The sequence below is a fragment of the Bombus pascuorum genome, chromosome 5, assembly GCF_905332965.1.
Source record: "Bombus pascuorum chromosome 5, iyBomPasc1.1, whole genome shotgun sequence".
In the NCBI taxonomy this organism is placed as follows: Eukaryota; Metazoa; Arthropoda; class Insecta; order Hymenoptera; family Apidae; genus Bombus; species Bombus pascuorum.
In genome coordinates, this window is record NC_083492.1 from 6,757,388 (window position 1) to 6,772,155 (window position 14,768).

Below are 14,768 nucleotides of genomic sequence, written 5' to 3' on the forward strand. Positions count from 1 at the left end.
AAATAGTATTTTAACATTAATGGAGTACACAGAGGCTAATGTACTCACTTTACAAATATTTCTAAATTAATTAATGAGGAAAAAATGTATAACTTGTAACAATCAAAGATATTCGATAAATTACATACTTAAAATCATTATTTCAAATAAGATGTAAATGTTGTTGCATTAGTTATATCCTTATTATAATTAATATATCAGTCAAGTATGCATATTACTACAAAAAAAGAATGTAGAAACCAAGAAGTTAGATGATCTATACTACACTAAAAAAATTTATAAAATATTCTGCCATTTTTGTTTTGGCTTAACTAATATAACAATGTTTAATATATAAATTTCATCTAATATAAATCCTGATTGTTTGATGGAATGGATAAAAGTATGTTTATGATGTATTTAAATATTGTTTTTAGCAACTAAAAATTTTATCAAGTAGTTTTTCAATAAAATATCATATTGAAATTTTATATCTATATCATCAAACAATCAGTTACAAATGTGAATTATTGAAATAAGAAATAATCAAACAAATTTATAACATTTTCCTTAATAATGTTGTTTAAAGATAGTTCGCTAAATCGTATTTTCAACATGCAGGTGATTTCATATAAAAAAACAAATATAAAATTAGATTTGTTTTTTATTATTGCATACTTGTAAAAACAGAAAAGAATTTTTTATATATGAAATTATTACGTGTTATATACAATATATTTATCAATACATACATTTTCCTTTACATTTAAAAAATACTCCATTTTCAGAAGGTACAATTTGTTAATATATTGTAACATTTTTGTAAATCACAAAATAAGTATTGCATTATTAAACAAAAATAAAACAATTTTGTATATGTAATACAATAAAATAAGTTTTGAATAATTGGATAATGTTATTAAACAGTTTTTTATTTGAGCTAAATAACTGAAAATTTTAGAATTTTTGGCAATATTATAAACTCTATATTATCACAGTATTGTTATTTTGTAAAACAAATATACGCAAAGGATGCCTATTTATTTACATTAAAGTCAATTTATATTAGTTCATCCAAAATTCTTTGCAACAACTTAAAGCTAATTCGAAAAATTCATCCCTTTTCTGTGTTTTTTTTTATAAGTAATCACCTTATTAAATGCATTACAATCTAGCATATACTCTGCAAGTATAAATAAATAACATACAAATGTGTTATAGTTAATGCCAAATATATACCATTTTGTATTACATAATAACCATACTGAAAGTTGTGTGCTTAAAAGGTATGTCAATCTAGAGACATTAAATGCCACGTCTTTTTATACATTTATATGTTTTCATTATTCTGATAACAAGTATAAAAGTCAATAAGTTGCAAAAATATTAGAGTTAAATATGAAAATAAGATGTATAACTTTTTTTAATTATCTTTAATATATGACTATAAAAACTTAAAAATGTTTAATCTTACAATTGCAAATTTAGTTCTTGTTTATTATCACTTTAAAAATACCGAAGAAAACATATTTTTTCGCCTTCTGCATAATTTCAAAAAGTTAAAATGAAATTTCATTTAACTGTGCTATCAATTTCAATGTGATTCTCGAAATTGGAACATTCATTATTTAACATCAAAAATAAGAAAATTTACATTATCTTGTTAAGAGTTTCCTACAGTTCCATATTATTTTATAAGAAATATAGCCTTCATTTTTTAAAAATATTAATTTCTATAAAGTTCTCTTATAAATGTAATAATCACTTTTTATACAGTTGATTCTAGAGATTAGTACTTTCGTGTTCCGATTTAACACGCGCGGTGGGTGGAGGTGGTGGTGGCGGTTGTGGTCGCGGAGGTCTTTGATGAAATCTTGGAGACGCCGGAACAGGTTGTTGCGGTGATTTAACAACTACCACCGTCTCAGTCTGAGTTTGCACATCGATAATATTTCCTTCTGATCTGGTTCGCACGTGAGCTTTCGTTTGTTCCGGAGCGTTCAATTTGGCTGGCTTTTCCGGTCGTTCGCCGTACAAGGACATAGACGAAGGTCGACTACCTACACTGGGGCTTCTCTGTAAGTTCGAAGCCGCGTTGCCATTGTTGTTGCCCGAGGTGCAGAACGCATTGCCATTGCCACGCACTTGTATTATACTGACCTGTTGTTTGTCCACTGAATATACATGAGCTCTTTCCAAAGTTAAAGGCTATAGGTTATTAAAAAGGAAAAAGATATTAATAGCTCTGACAAATTATTATGCGATTCGACATTTTTTTCATGAAAATAGCTTTTAACACGTTTATTCTTCATCTTTATTTATAGCTTACGTTATTGTATTTCAAAATTGCAATATCCAGGCAGTGATATTTGTCGAGTCCATTGGCAGTAACTACATTTATTTTAAAGAATTATCTTACATATACTGAATCTAAACGTGACGTTTAGAAACTCTTAATACTCACTCCTGCTTCGCTGTCTAGGTTTTCGTTACTGTGCCGTGGTTGTTGTTTAATAAGGCTCGAAGGTCGTATTAATCCGGCTGGTCGTTCTGGAATCGCCGGTTTACTGCTTCTATCAAGTGTGCTTGTACATACAGGATTATTGTCCGCCTTCTTACGTAATTCAACCGTTTCTTCTTTAAGATTAAGATATATATTAAACATTTCGTATTATGCTTCTCAATAAAAAAATTATAAAAACATTTACCCGCATTATGTACTATGTTGGTTATACTTCTTGGGGCAGCTACTGGTCTACGTCTTTCTAATGTAGCGGGAGGCGGTCTTTCGGTTGGTATTACCTTTAATTTTTGCGTAGAATTTTCTGAATTTTCAAGTTCCACGAGAGACTTATTGCACGATATATTTTCCATAGCGTTCCTTTCAAGAGCAATAGGAGCATTTAATTTCTTTTCAGCCTTTTGAGTTTCTTGATTAATCTTTTCAGTTTCTGTGTTTGCATTATGTAAATCTTCCTGTACCTCATCAACGCGTTCTGAACAATTAACTAACGAGGAATCAATAAATGCATTTACTTCAGTATTGTGTTGTTTAGTTTCTGTTTCTGTGCTTCCATCCTGTTTATCTGTACTAGTGTCATGTTTTGTAATTGATTCGGTATTTGTTTCATGCTTTTTTATGCGATTAAGAGTCCCTGAAGTTAAAGGTCTAGGTGGCTTATCAGGCGTGGGTGGTGGTTTATCATCAGGTTTCTTATCATGTTTATCCGGAGTAGTGCTACTTGGTGGTGTTGGAGCTGGTTTGTTTTTCCTACGAGCTGCTGGTTTAGGACTGCCTTGTGGAGGACTTTCTCCATGATCACTAAGACTACTGTTAGAAATGCAACGACGCATACTCGTAGTTTGATTTTCCGAACCATTTATAATACCAACTTCTAAATCGCGATCAAAATCGATTTCACCAGGAAAAAACCAATCTGCATACGTGATCAATTGATCAACTATAAGACTAGAGTTATTAGCTGTACTCATGTTCATTCTGAAATAATAAATATTACATTAATAGAGATTATCATATAACTTTTTCTATGATGATCAATGATAAAAATTATGTAAATGAATAATATTCTTACACCATTGTATTTGCATCCTCTTGTGGACTCCATATTAAATTGGGCGCGATTACAATCGCAATATTTTGTGGCGACATTTTGTTCACATCTTGGTTTTTAGTAAGAACAGCTAGAAATTTGATTAGGAACCGCAAATTTTCTAAATTTACAGCTGGTAACTTATGTAACACCTCCCATAGAGCCCTTAATCTTGTTTCATTCTGAGTTATTTTTGCAGCCGCCATCCATTCAGGATACAATCTTTGAAATAAGATAAAAATGACGAATATAATGTTATAATTTTCTTCGTTATCATTATGGACAGTAAATATTATTTTTATATTTACTTGTAAGTTAGGAGAGGTTCGGGTAGTTCTCGAAGATAAGATTTTAATGCACCAGCAATGACATGTGGATCTTTATACTCAAGAGCAGTTGGTAATGTAAGGCAGCATGCATCTAAACTCAATTTAATTCGCCGTGATTTTGACGCAGCGCCAGCTATTCTAAAAAGGCCCTCTTCTTCCATACCTAATCTTAGCAACGCAGATACACACAATTGAACGGGTAATGCAATTTTTCTGTTAGTTACTCTGAGATGTTCTTCCAAAGGATAACCATAAACTGGTTTCATTTCGTTATCATCTACAATTATGAAACAGGGTTACATATTAAATGAAATTTTTTGGTAAATTCGTCAAACACGCTAAATGTTTCTGGTTTATAAATACGATTAAATACGTACTAATATAGCTTTCTAATCCAGGAATGAGCTCTTCAAGGCAATGTAGTGCACTTTCATGATAAGCTCTTTGAAGTTTTACATATTGTATAATAGTATGTGCTAATTCAGTTTCTCGTGACATAAGTTGAAACATTTCTGCAGCTAGTTGATCTCTACATTGCTCAACTTTAGTTTCTGCTTCTTCCAATTCTTCTCTTAAATTATCTACCTTTGTTGCACCTGCACCTATTGCACAATATTAATTTCAAAACATAAACATAATTCTTGTAATATAATTTAAAAATCAGATTAAAATTTCTTCTTACTAGCACTATGTTTACTGGCTTGTTGATATCTTGTCCTCACACTATCCATATCTAAAGTTAGTCGAGCTAAATTTCTTTTGTGTTTTATTATGTTTGGTACATCCGTATCTAAAATATGTTGAAGAGGCATTGCAACGTATTGTTCAACTTTTGCTTCATGTTCAATTGCCTCATTTGCTAAATACATCTGTGCACGACCACACTCTGACAAAGTAAAACCCATGAGACCATCTTCAGGAGCATTTTCCAACATTGTTTGACCTAATACATATTCTGGACACTTTTTCTAAAAGGATATATATTTTAAAAAGGTAAAAAGAAGCTATCATCAAAATTTAAACATAAATTTCATCATTATGTATTACCAATCGCTTTTCCTTCAGTGCAACATCTTGTGTCATAGCCTGATTTGGGGGATTACCAAGTCTTTTGTTTAATCCAATGAGAGCCATTCTGATTTGATCTACATGTTTATCTGCAGCTTGTAAATCATCTGTAAGCACTTCTGTTTTGCCAGCTCTATAAAAACAAATATTTGACCTGTTAATTTTTGAACACTGACAAATTCAAATTAACACAACGGTCTTTAAAGCCAATCCATTTTGAGATAGTCTGATTCATAAGCTATTTTGGTATATCATGTCCGCTTCTATTGAATCTTATGGTGTTTTGACATTGTTAAAAATTATATTGTTTAAAAATTATACAGAAAAACAGAGATTCTTATCTTTTGTTATGATAGATATATCAAAATATCATATTATTATATGCTTTACTTAAAAATGTTTAATATTTTATCTACCCATTGTAACATTTAGAAAATGCACAATTTTCGTAGACTTTTAAATGAAATTAAATCACAATTACCGAGAAAATGTTTGATCAGCAAGCTGTTTAACTCTGAAGAATTGTTTCTTCATGATTGATAAACACCTAACGCTTATTATATAAATAAAATTACACGATAATCTACTAAATTATGATCACTTATCACTTGTTAACTGTAACGACTTTCACGAGCACACATGTTTAGTATAATTAGACGACATTAAAAAAATGCAGACGATAAAAAAAATAGAGAGAATCCTTCGTATCACTCGAAAGGCAGCAATTCGTCATAATGTTTGTATAATGATCCCACACCCTCTATGAACAAATAGAATGTCCCGATCGATATATCCTTCCACAATATCGATGAGTTTCCACTCTCAAAAAAGTTTCAAGATTCACTTCTTGGATCTTAAATTTTGTAAACGTGTCAAAATCATAGAAATTTTAATCGCGGCATTTTATTTCCTTGTTCACCATTGGTTGTTTAATGCAACCGCGAAACCGAGCAAAGATTTTCACGTTGTTCATTATTTGACAAAACTTGGATCACGTGTCAATTTTGCTTTCCTTTTTAAACAGGCATTAAATTTCTATCAAAAGATTCGATAACGGGACAACCAACAAGTTTTTACTGTTCTCGGTCGGCCATTCTTGTTTCTCACTGTGATACAGATTTCGTTTAGAACGAGAAATCGTTTTAACCGCGCGAGATTTGAAACATAAAATTCGCGAAACGCGTTAAGTAATCGTAACGATGTGACCTACAGCAACTCACGAAAGTATTTTAACATTTATTATAAAATAATTTTATGTATTTATTGTGTCTATTATATATAAATTGCGGATTTTTATGCAAATTTATATTTTTATGGATACAACTAAAGCAATAAAACTAAAGTAGAATTTCGTTCTACCTATTAAAAATTATAACGATATTATTTTATTACGTTTTTGTATATTGTATGCACTCTGTGCATTTTATATAAAACAATTTGAAATTTTATTAGTGCTGTAATGACATACGACTATCATGATTATATTGTTCAAATTTATCAAAGAAATTCTATTACCATAGATTACCTAACTAGGTTTTAGGAATATATGTTTGAAGTTTTAAATTGAAGGTTTATTTGTAAGCTTAAGGTATAAAACAAGCAATGATTCTATCCAAAAATCATAATATGTAGATGGAAAAAATAAAATAAACTATTGCTTAAATTTATAACTTATTTAGTTACAAGATATTTATTGCAAACATATATTTAGTAAAAACTTAGTATGCAGCATAAATAGCTATCTTAACCATAGAATAAATATTAAATATGATCCCACTGAATATCAAGATTTATTAATGAATACTTTTGTGATCTCTGCAAAATATAAGAAATAAATATATATGTATATTTTCAAACTTGTTCGTATAAATTACATTTTAATACAAAACCTTTTTCATAAAAAGTTTTTATAGATGTTCGAATTAATGATACTGAAATAAAATAAATATTAGCAAAATTGTATATAAGTTTTGATATATTTTTCGTACTACGAAATGTTTTTCAAAAAAGCGTTATTATACAATACAAGCGTTAAATAAGTATAGCAATCATAACCTATTCGTAGTGTGTAAGGTATCGATATATCGATATTCATTGTAACGTATCATGTAATCGATAACTATTCAACCATATTTTGACGATGACTTCAAATCATGTCAATTGAGAAAGGGAAGAAGGGAATTATGTATTGTTAGTTGTCACACGTTGGCCTTTATTTCTCAACTAATCGTGACCATCTGTTGACTCTTAACACACAATATCGGTTAACGACACTTGAAGTGTTCGCGCGGAAGATTTGTCTCGACTTTTTCTCATTCTTTTCCTCTATTTTTGGTAAATTTTATTCAAAGTGAACATCATGACAATAGATAGAGGCTTTTTAAATGTGTTGATACTGAGTTGGGGATTTATGCTGGTATTTACCGCGTTTCAGACAATGGGAAATATCGAGGTAAGTTTGAAAATAAGATCATCACAATATTTTAATGTTGATCTGAATTTTTTAATCTTTCTTTATTACATATATTTCGCATTTTTGTACAAAATATACATATACATTTTATTTTATATAAATCACTATCCAATGTGGTTTGTATAGATAACGTTTGATACAACATATACATAAATTCAATAAATTTTGTATATGCATGAGTTATATTTAGTTTTATCACAGAGGAAATACTTCTCCCTCTGGTTTCATAATTATCCATTCGTTATACGAAAAATTTAAAATGTAATTAGCGAATAAACTGAAAATGAATAAAATTTTTAATATTTTGCGGAAATATTGTCAATATGTAGCTGAACATAAATTAATGTTAAAATAAGGTTTAATGGAACCATTTAAATGGACAATGTATGAAACTGTTTGTCTTTCTCAACTACGTAAGGTTAGCATATGTCAAATTTAAAAGAAACTTTCATTATTCTTATAGCTTTGTTATACGTTATAATAATAAATAATATTGTAAGTTGAACATTTAGTTACAATATTTATCATAATCAATTGAAATTACCTTAAACACTTTATTTAAATATTTTTTATTGTATGCTTAAAACATATTGTGTTCATTATTACGCATGGTTTAAGTTGTGGAGCCATTATTTTAAGTGAAAGTTATTTAATATTAAGTACTGCAAATGTAATAATTTTGGAATCATTAAAAATCAATAATTAAATTGTCCATTAGTATTTTCCTTCTTTAACTATACAATACTTTAACTATATATTTACTTATATACTATTATGTTAAGAAATATAGCACGTTTTTTATGTATTCCATACCTATAATGGTTCTTTGTTGAAGTTTTAAAATCACATGATTATTATATTAACATATTTAACAATACACTTAATAATTTGGAAACATAAATTAGTGATAAATATAATAATATTAATTATAATGTTATCTAATATAGATTAACTATAATAATAATATAATTATATATATTGTTGTTGTATGATTAACAGATAGCATTTCTTATCATTTTTATATGCGCAGTACTTTTTACGTAAGAATATGTAAGATGTTTTTCACAATAATGTAATTCGTTAAAGTGATTCATTTATGTTTCATTAGAATAAAAGCATGGATCATTAGTATCATAGCATTCATTTAAGCAAATATAAACATGTGATTTTGAAATTTTATACATACAATGTTAAAAAAAATGTTTTCCACGAAAGAGTCAGTTGTTTATATAGGAGAAACTTAACGGAATATCCAGATTCATTATTTCTTTTTAATTTTTATCTACAAAGATTCCAATATCAATGTAATTTCTGTAAATGGAATTGTACACATATTTTTATCATTTAAGGATGTTTATAACAAGCATATTTAAATGATAATTTCTCGAGTATCGTTATAAAAGATTAGCGACAAATTTCACATTCTGTTAGCATCTATTAGATAAAACGAATGAGCCGCGAGAAGAGAAACAATTAAGTCGAACCGTGTCGGTCTGGTTTGAATCCAAATGTAAAATTATTATTCTTTATTATATTCTTAATATGCGATAAGCATAATATTAATTTTAGCTGAAATTTAAGCTGATAATATCACTATCAGCCATTTATCGGATCTAAGATAAAAGTAGGAATTTTTGTGATTATTTTCTATAAGTATGCATGGTGCGTAAAAATTGTAGATTAAAGTATTATTTTCTTTTAACAATAACATATAATTTCATAACTTTAATGGTCGTCATTGCAATTGTTGTAACGATATAATAAAAATGTTATTAATACTCTGTATTAAAGTATAAAGTAAAAGCCACAATATGACATATATGTCGATAAGATAATATTATTTCTTTCATCTTTATAAAGACGTACATATAATGTTATAAATACAGAATACAAATACATAATATATTGAATATGGCACATCGATATGTACATATCGTATAGAACGTGTTTAATGAATGATTCAATGCACAGCAAGAAAGAGATATCATTTAATTGTCAAGCCCTGATAACTCCTATCAATTTTATCCCGCAATGAAGATGAAAGCAAGAAAGCTGTGATCTAGTTTGCAATGAGTATAAAATCGAACAGATAATGACTGTACAAATAAAAGTATTTATTGAAATAAGGTCGGTATGTAATCGAAATATCTACCTCGTAAAAATAATATTTTTAAATTGGGATCATCGTGAAGTTCTGTATGTTTGTTTCTACATTTATGTATAGAAATATCAATGACGATATTGGTATCTGTAATCAAATTTGTTAGTATAACAACAGATTGTAAAAATTTACAATAATTGAAATTAATTTGTTTTTAGAATACATTCTTGCAATATTTTTTTATTATAACTTATTATGCCTATTTTGAAATTAATATTAAAAATGTACTATTAATAAATTATTAGTGCATTTTATATTTTTTAAAATCACTCGATCGTCATTATATAAATTATTCTAAAGATGGCATTTATTAACGTACGAAATCATGTTGACCTGTTTTATAAACAGTGAGCTAAAGACCTATGTAGTAAGCAACGAAAGGATATTGGTGATTAGTTAAAGTTAAGTAATCATTGATTACTTGACTTAACACTCTACTTTGTTAGTTAATCCATAGTTCCTGGTATTACATGACGCGCTAAATTGATTTTCAACGCAACAAAGTTTATCTCTTTCTAAGCTATATTTTATACCGCATAAAAATAAACCTTTCACTTTTATTGAAAGAACGAGATTAAAACGTCTCGGTCTAGAATTACATGTTACATTCCGATCATGGGCATCGGTATATCTATATATACTTTGTTCATCGTTGCTGAAATGCAAAAACTTTCAAATATTAATGCGATCCATGCAAATGACCAATTATTTCTTTCACGTTAGAATAAAAAAAGATATCAATCATTTATAATAGTCATTCGTAATTAAAATCATTCAGGCTAATATGTATTCTTATTCCACAGTTTTTTAAAATCGGATTGTAACAATCATGGTCCTTATAGTTCTACTCAAAATAACCTATAGACCATGTTGTAACTAAAGATGTCGAAGTATTTAAAAAATGACAAAGATAACGAAAGTCCAACTTATTAAAAACATAAACATGTTATATTCTATTATATTAGGCTTATTTTCTGTGCAGAAAACAGTGCTGCAAAGTATTAACGAGGATGATCCGAATTTCACCGGCGAGGCCTACACTAGCTTAGCGATAATCTATGCCGTGTTCGCCACGTGCAATTGGTTAGCGCCGTCGTACATTTCGATGACAGGGCCGAGGATCGCTATATTGACCGGCGCTTGTTGCTACGTCCTTTTCATAGGATCTTTCCTCTGGCCTCAAAACGTTCTGCTCTATGCTGCTTCCTGTATCCTAGGTCTGGGAGCTGCTTTGATATGGACTGGACACGGACAATACCTAACGGAAAACAGCGACTCGGACACAATGTCCAGAAACGCTGGTATATTCTGGGCGATTTTTCAGTGCTCCATGTTTGCTGGCAACCTTTTCGTCTACTTCATGTTTACCGATTCTAAGATCAATGCGACGACTAGGAGACTCGTTTTCGGTGTGCTCACCGGATTAGCTATTCTCGGCACGTGTTTACTGGCTACCTTGAGAAGGATATCGAATAGCCTAGTTTTAGGCGAAGCAGAAGGTGTCTCCAGCGCTGACAAAGAACTTCGCATACCAGAACCTGCAAGGAAGAAACCGTTGTTGGCTGCCTGGCATGCTTTAACCGATGCGATCGATCTTTTTATTACAAAAAAGATACTTCTGCTATCTTCCATGTTTGTGTATACTGGACTGGTGTTGACGTTTTATTCGGGCGTCTACTCGTCCAGTATCGGATTCACCAAAGCAATGGGTGATTCGCGTAAGAGTCTGATTGGTCTTTCTGGAATTTTCATTGGAATCGGAGAAGTGGTTGGCGGAGCTCTCTTTGGCATCTTTGGCTCGAAGGTATCTCGTATCTGTGGCGTGTGGTCGGTGGTGCTTACCGGGTTCTGCGCACATTTATTCGCTTTCGTTTCCATTTTCTTGAATCTACCGAACGACTCGCCATTCGCAGATACCGATAGCATAGGATATATCACTCCCTCGCCAGTTTTGGCAATGGCTGGAAGTCTCGCTCTGGGTTTTGGAGATGCCTGTTTCAATACCCAGGTCTATTCGTTATTAGGCATATTATTTCCACAACGAAGTGCACCAGCTTTCGCACTGTTTAAATTTTGCCAATCGGTCGCGGCTGCGGTAAGTTTCGCTTACAGTAATGTCGTTTATCTCCATGTACAGCTCCTAATCTTAACGATAACGATCGTTATTGGTACTACTACTTTCTGTTTCGTTGAGTATAGCACAAGAAGGGAAAGAGAGAGTAGTCAATCGGAGAGCGACGTGTCGAGCGAGTAACCTATTTAAGGACCAACGTTGCGTTAACGTAACATTTCATTTATAATCTTATCATGATTTAATTAATTAATTCGCATTATCTAATTTTATCGAATTTACATTATGATTATGAAATTCTAAAAATTTATTGGGTGTTTTTATCTTTAGCATTTCTTCTTTCGCCTAAATTTAATAATATTGCCAATTTTAAAAAAAGTTGAACTTCTGAACATTATAGAACTTGTTTGATGTACCTTTTCTCTAATAATGTTGCGTTTACGCAACTTTTACACGTTATCTCATTGTTTGGTTCTGAATGGATTACAAATAGAGAAAAAATAGAACGATGGAAGCTTAAAAAATGCTCAAGCAAATGAATTTATTTTATTGTTATGAGAAGAGTGGTAACAATGATATATTATTTTATAAAAATAGATAGTTAAGACTAAAGATTTTGTTATATATATATATACGCATACATATGTATTAGATTGGAGCGTATGAATGTCGTTTTTTTCAAGTTTGAATTTCGCGCGCTAATACCACGCATTCAATTCTGTCCCATTATTAGTTATCAACCACGTTAAAGAAGGAATTTATTATATAAGTCAGGAGTATTCAATGTAAAGATTTTCTTGCGAAATTTAAATTTGGAAAAAGTAGTGGTGTTGGAAGCATAAAGATTTCTGGAAATCTAAATATAGAATTTGGGGGAAGACTAAAGATTTTTCCAATTCCACGTAAGCAATTTTTTAATGCGTAAATTATTTCAAAGGAATTTATAAACCGAGGAAATTATATCAGCTCTATTTGTAGACTTTTTGAATTCTATAATTGACTAATTCCAAAATTGTTATGAATCAGAAGTAATGACAAAAATTAGTTAGTTTTCAAAAAGCATATCAAACGATATTGAAATTACTATGATCAAATACGATACATATGAAGAAACTACGTACAACTAAAGCTTTATTGTATGAAACGGCATTTAATATGCATTGATCCAACGTTAACAATTTTTGCTGCTACTGACGCAACATTGCGTCGCTTTAACTACATATTTAAATAACGCTGTTCATTTAACTGTTGCGTTTTTGTTTTTACGAGCTTTAACGAAAGACTTAGAAAGACAAAAACAATAATGAACAGTGTGTTAACAGATATCACCTAAAATAAAGACATTTCTGACGACAACTGTGTAATTTCAGAGGTAGAGAAACTATATTTTTGTAGCAGCGAATGTGTTAAGCCTTAAACAAAAATGAATAACGAGATAAGAATATTGACGAATCGTGTAATTCCAATGTTTCAGTACCATTTCGTAAAAGACTGCGTTTCTATTAATTATTTTATGATAGTTACCAACTAAGAAACATTGAAACGAAATAGATTATAAATTTTTGTTGTATATTTTGTTACTACCGTCGAATAGTAATTTTGCACTTGTAAAATAATTCCAAGTAATTCTACTAGATTCTGGAAGTTCGTGGCATTTTCGAAAAAGCATCACATCTCTTTATCTATATATATATATATATTAAAGATAAATTTATTTTTTTTATGAATCTTGTTATTTGTAAGTCTATTTTTAATAGTGAATATTATCATAATTATAGGAAAGGATTATGATGGTAGAAAGAGTATTTAAGAACTTCACGTCTATATTAGGGGTAGAAAATATATTTAATCTATGTTTGCAATTAAGATGCAGAAAATATGAAACGAGTATCAAATAACCCCAGTCAATGCAATATCTTTTTTATACCGTTTGCATAATAATTCGTGCTGTTGTAAGATATATAGTATCACTATAAAACTATGATTGTTATTATATGAATTTGCAGTTACAGATTTTGATAAAGCTTTTAGATGATCGAACATTTTGTTTAAACAAGTTTATATATATTTTATAGATATATTTTATTTCCGGTAATCGAAGTTAGGAGAAAGATTCTGTTGTAAAGAGATTAGGATTGTGAAATGTTATAATGTAAGATGATATAGACATTGTTTGAACTGAGTATAAAGCGAAAATAGCTATATTTTTTTAAAAAGATTAGTGATAAAGAGAGCACTGTGCTTCCGTGTGAATAAATAGCACGAACTTCCATTGACGTAAATGTCTTATAATTTGTATTTATATTATACATTGATACATGTATTGATATATGTTCAATGGAATAGAGTTCTCGCAGTTTTGAAATGTGGTAAGACTGTAATATGCAAAGTTAGTTCATTACATTCTCGATAACTGCGACAGTAAACGGTTTTCTATCGATATTTTAAAAAACGTTGAAGAAATGATATTTTCTAGTATTTACAGCAATAGTATGAAAAATAATAAAAACATGTATTATCGATTATGTACATATGTATGTACGTTAATATACGAACAAAATAATTTTGAACTTATTTTTCATGGTGTCGAAGGAAATAGTCAATGATATTGTACTTTGTATGAAAATATTCTGTACATAGGAATAACCTGTTAACTTTGAGATTAATTTAAGACATAATCCTACCGTTTGGTGTATGTACCGTTTAGATATAGAATAAGTACATTTTTGTCTATTAATAAAATTCGTCTATTCTCGTTGATCAATTTCTGTCAATTTTTAAAATCTATGTAAATGTCAATGTTCACAAAATATATAGAAAATTTATTCAGGTTTCAAACCGTTCTTAGTTAAAGTATTATTGTAAATATATTACGACCAAATTTGTAAATATATGTAATTTGAATTGCAATATATGATACAGAAAGCATAACACTTTGTATGATTCCTAATATTATTAGAACGATAATCGATGTTATCTAAAAATATTTGTAAATTTCTAATTTATCAATTTAATATTCATTGATACATATTGAACATTTAAATTTTCTTACATCTACTACGTAGTCTTTACTTTG

At 29.6% G+C, this 14,768-nt stretch overlaps 2 protein-coding genes across 8 annotated transcripts; one reads left to right on the top strand and one right to left on the bottom strand.

Moving 5' to 3' along the window:
• Nucleotides 1–625: 625 nt before the first annotated feature.
• LOC132907345 (rho GTPase-activating protein 44-like) lies at nt 626–6,104 on the bottom strand. 6 transcript variants are annotated; one of them, XR_009658155.1, is made up of 11 exons: nt 5,469–6,104; nt 4,967–5,120; nt 4,602–4,887; nt 4,297–4,521; nt 3,899–4,196; nt 3,573–3,812; nt 2,688–3,478; nt 2,444–2,616; nt 2,309–2,370; nt 2,140–2,187; nt 2,038–2,055 (listed from the first exon to the last, which is right to left on the bottom strand). XR_009658155.1 is itself a non-coding variant. In XM_060960353.1 (10 exons), the coding sequence occupies exons 1-10, from the start codon at nt 5,519–5,521 to the stop codon at nt 1,762–1,764; spliced, it is 2,562 nt and encodes an 853-aa protein (XP_060816336.1). In that variant the 5' UTR covers nt 5,522–6,103; the 3' UTR covers nt 626–1,761. The 6 variants fall into 6 exon arrangements, 5 of the variants coding, with proteins under 5 accessions (XP_060816336.1, XP_060816335.1, XP_060816334.1 ...); XM_060960353.1 differs by lacking the exon at nt 2,309–2,370 and having other exon boundaries at nt 626–2,055; nt 5,469–6,103; XM_060960356.1 differs by lacking the exon at nt 2,038–2,055 and having other exon boundaries at nt 2,058–2,187.
• A 1,023-nt stretch (nt 6,105–7,127) lies between these two features.
• On the top strand, nt 7,128–14,623 carry LOC132907428 (UNC93-like protein MFSD11). Of its 2 annotated transcripts, XM_060960530.1 has the most exons (3): nt 7,128–7,439; nt 10,604–11,716; nt 11,821–14,623. In XM_060960530.1, the coding sequence occupies exons 1-3, from the start codon at nt 7,347–7,349 to the stop codon at nt 11,842–11,844; spliced, it is 1,230 nt and encodes a 409-aa protein (XP_060816513.1). In that variant the 5' UTR covers nt 7,128–7,346; the 3' UTR covers nt 11,845–14,623. The 2 variants fall into 2 exon arrangements, with proteins under 2 accessions (XP_060816513.1, XP_060816512.1); XM_060960529.1 differs by having other exon boundaries at nt 7,129–7,439; nt 10,604–14,623.
• The last annotated feature ends 145 nt before the right edge of the window (nt 14,624–14,768 follow it).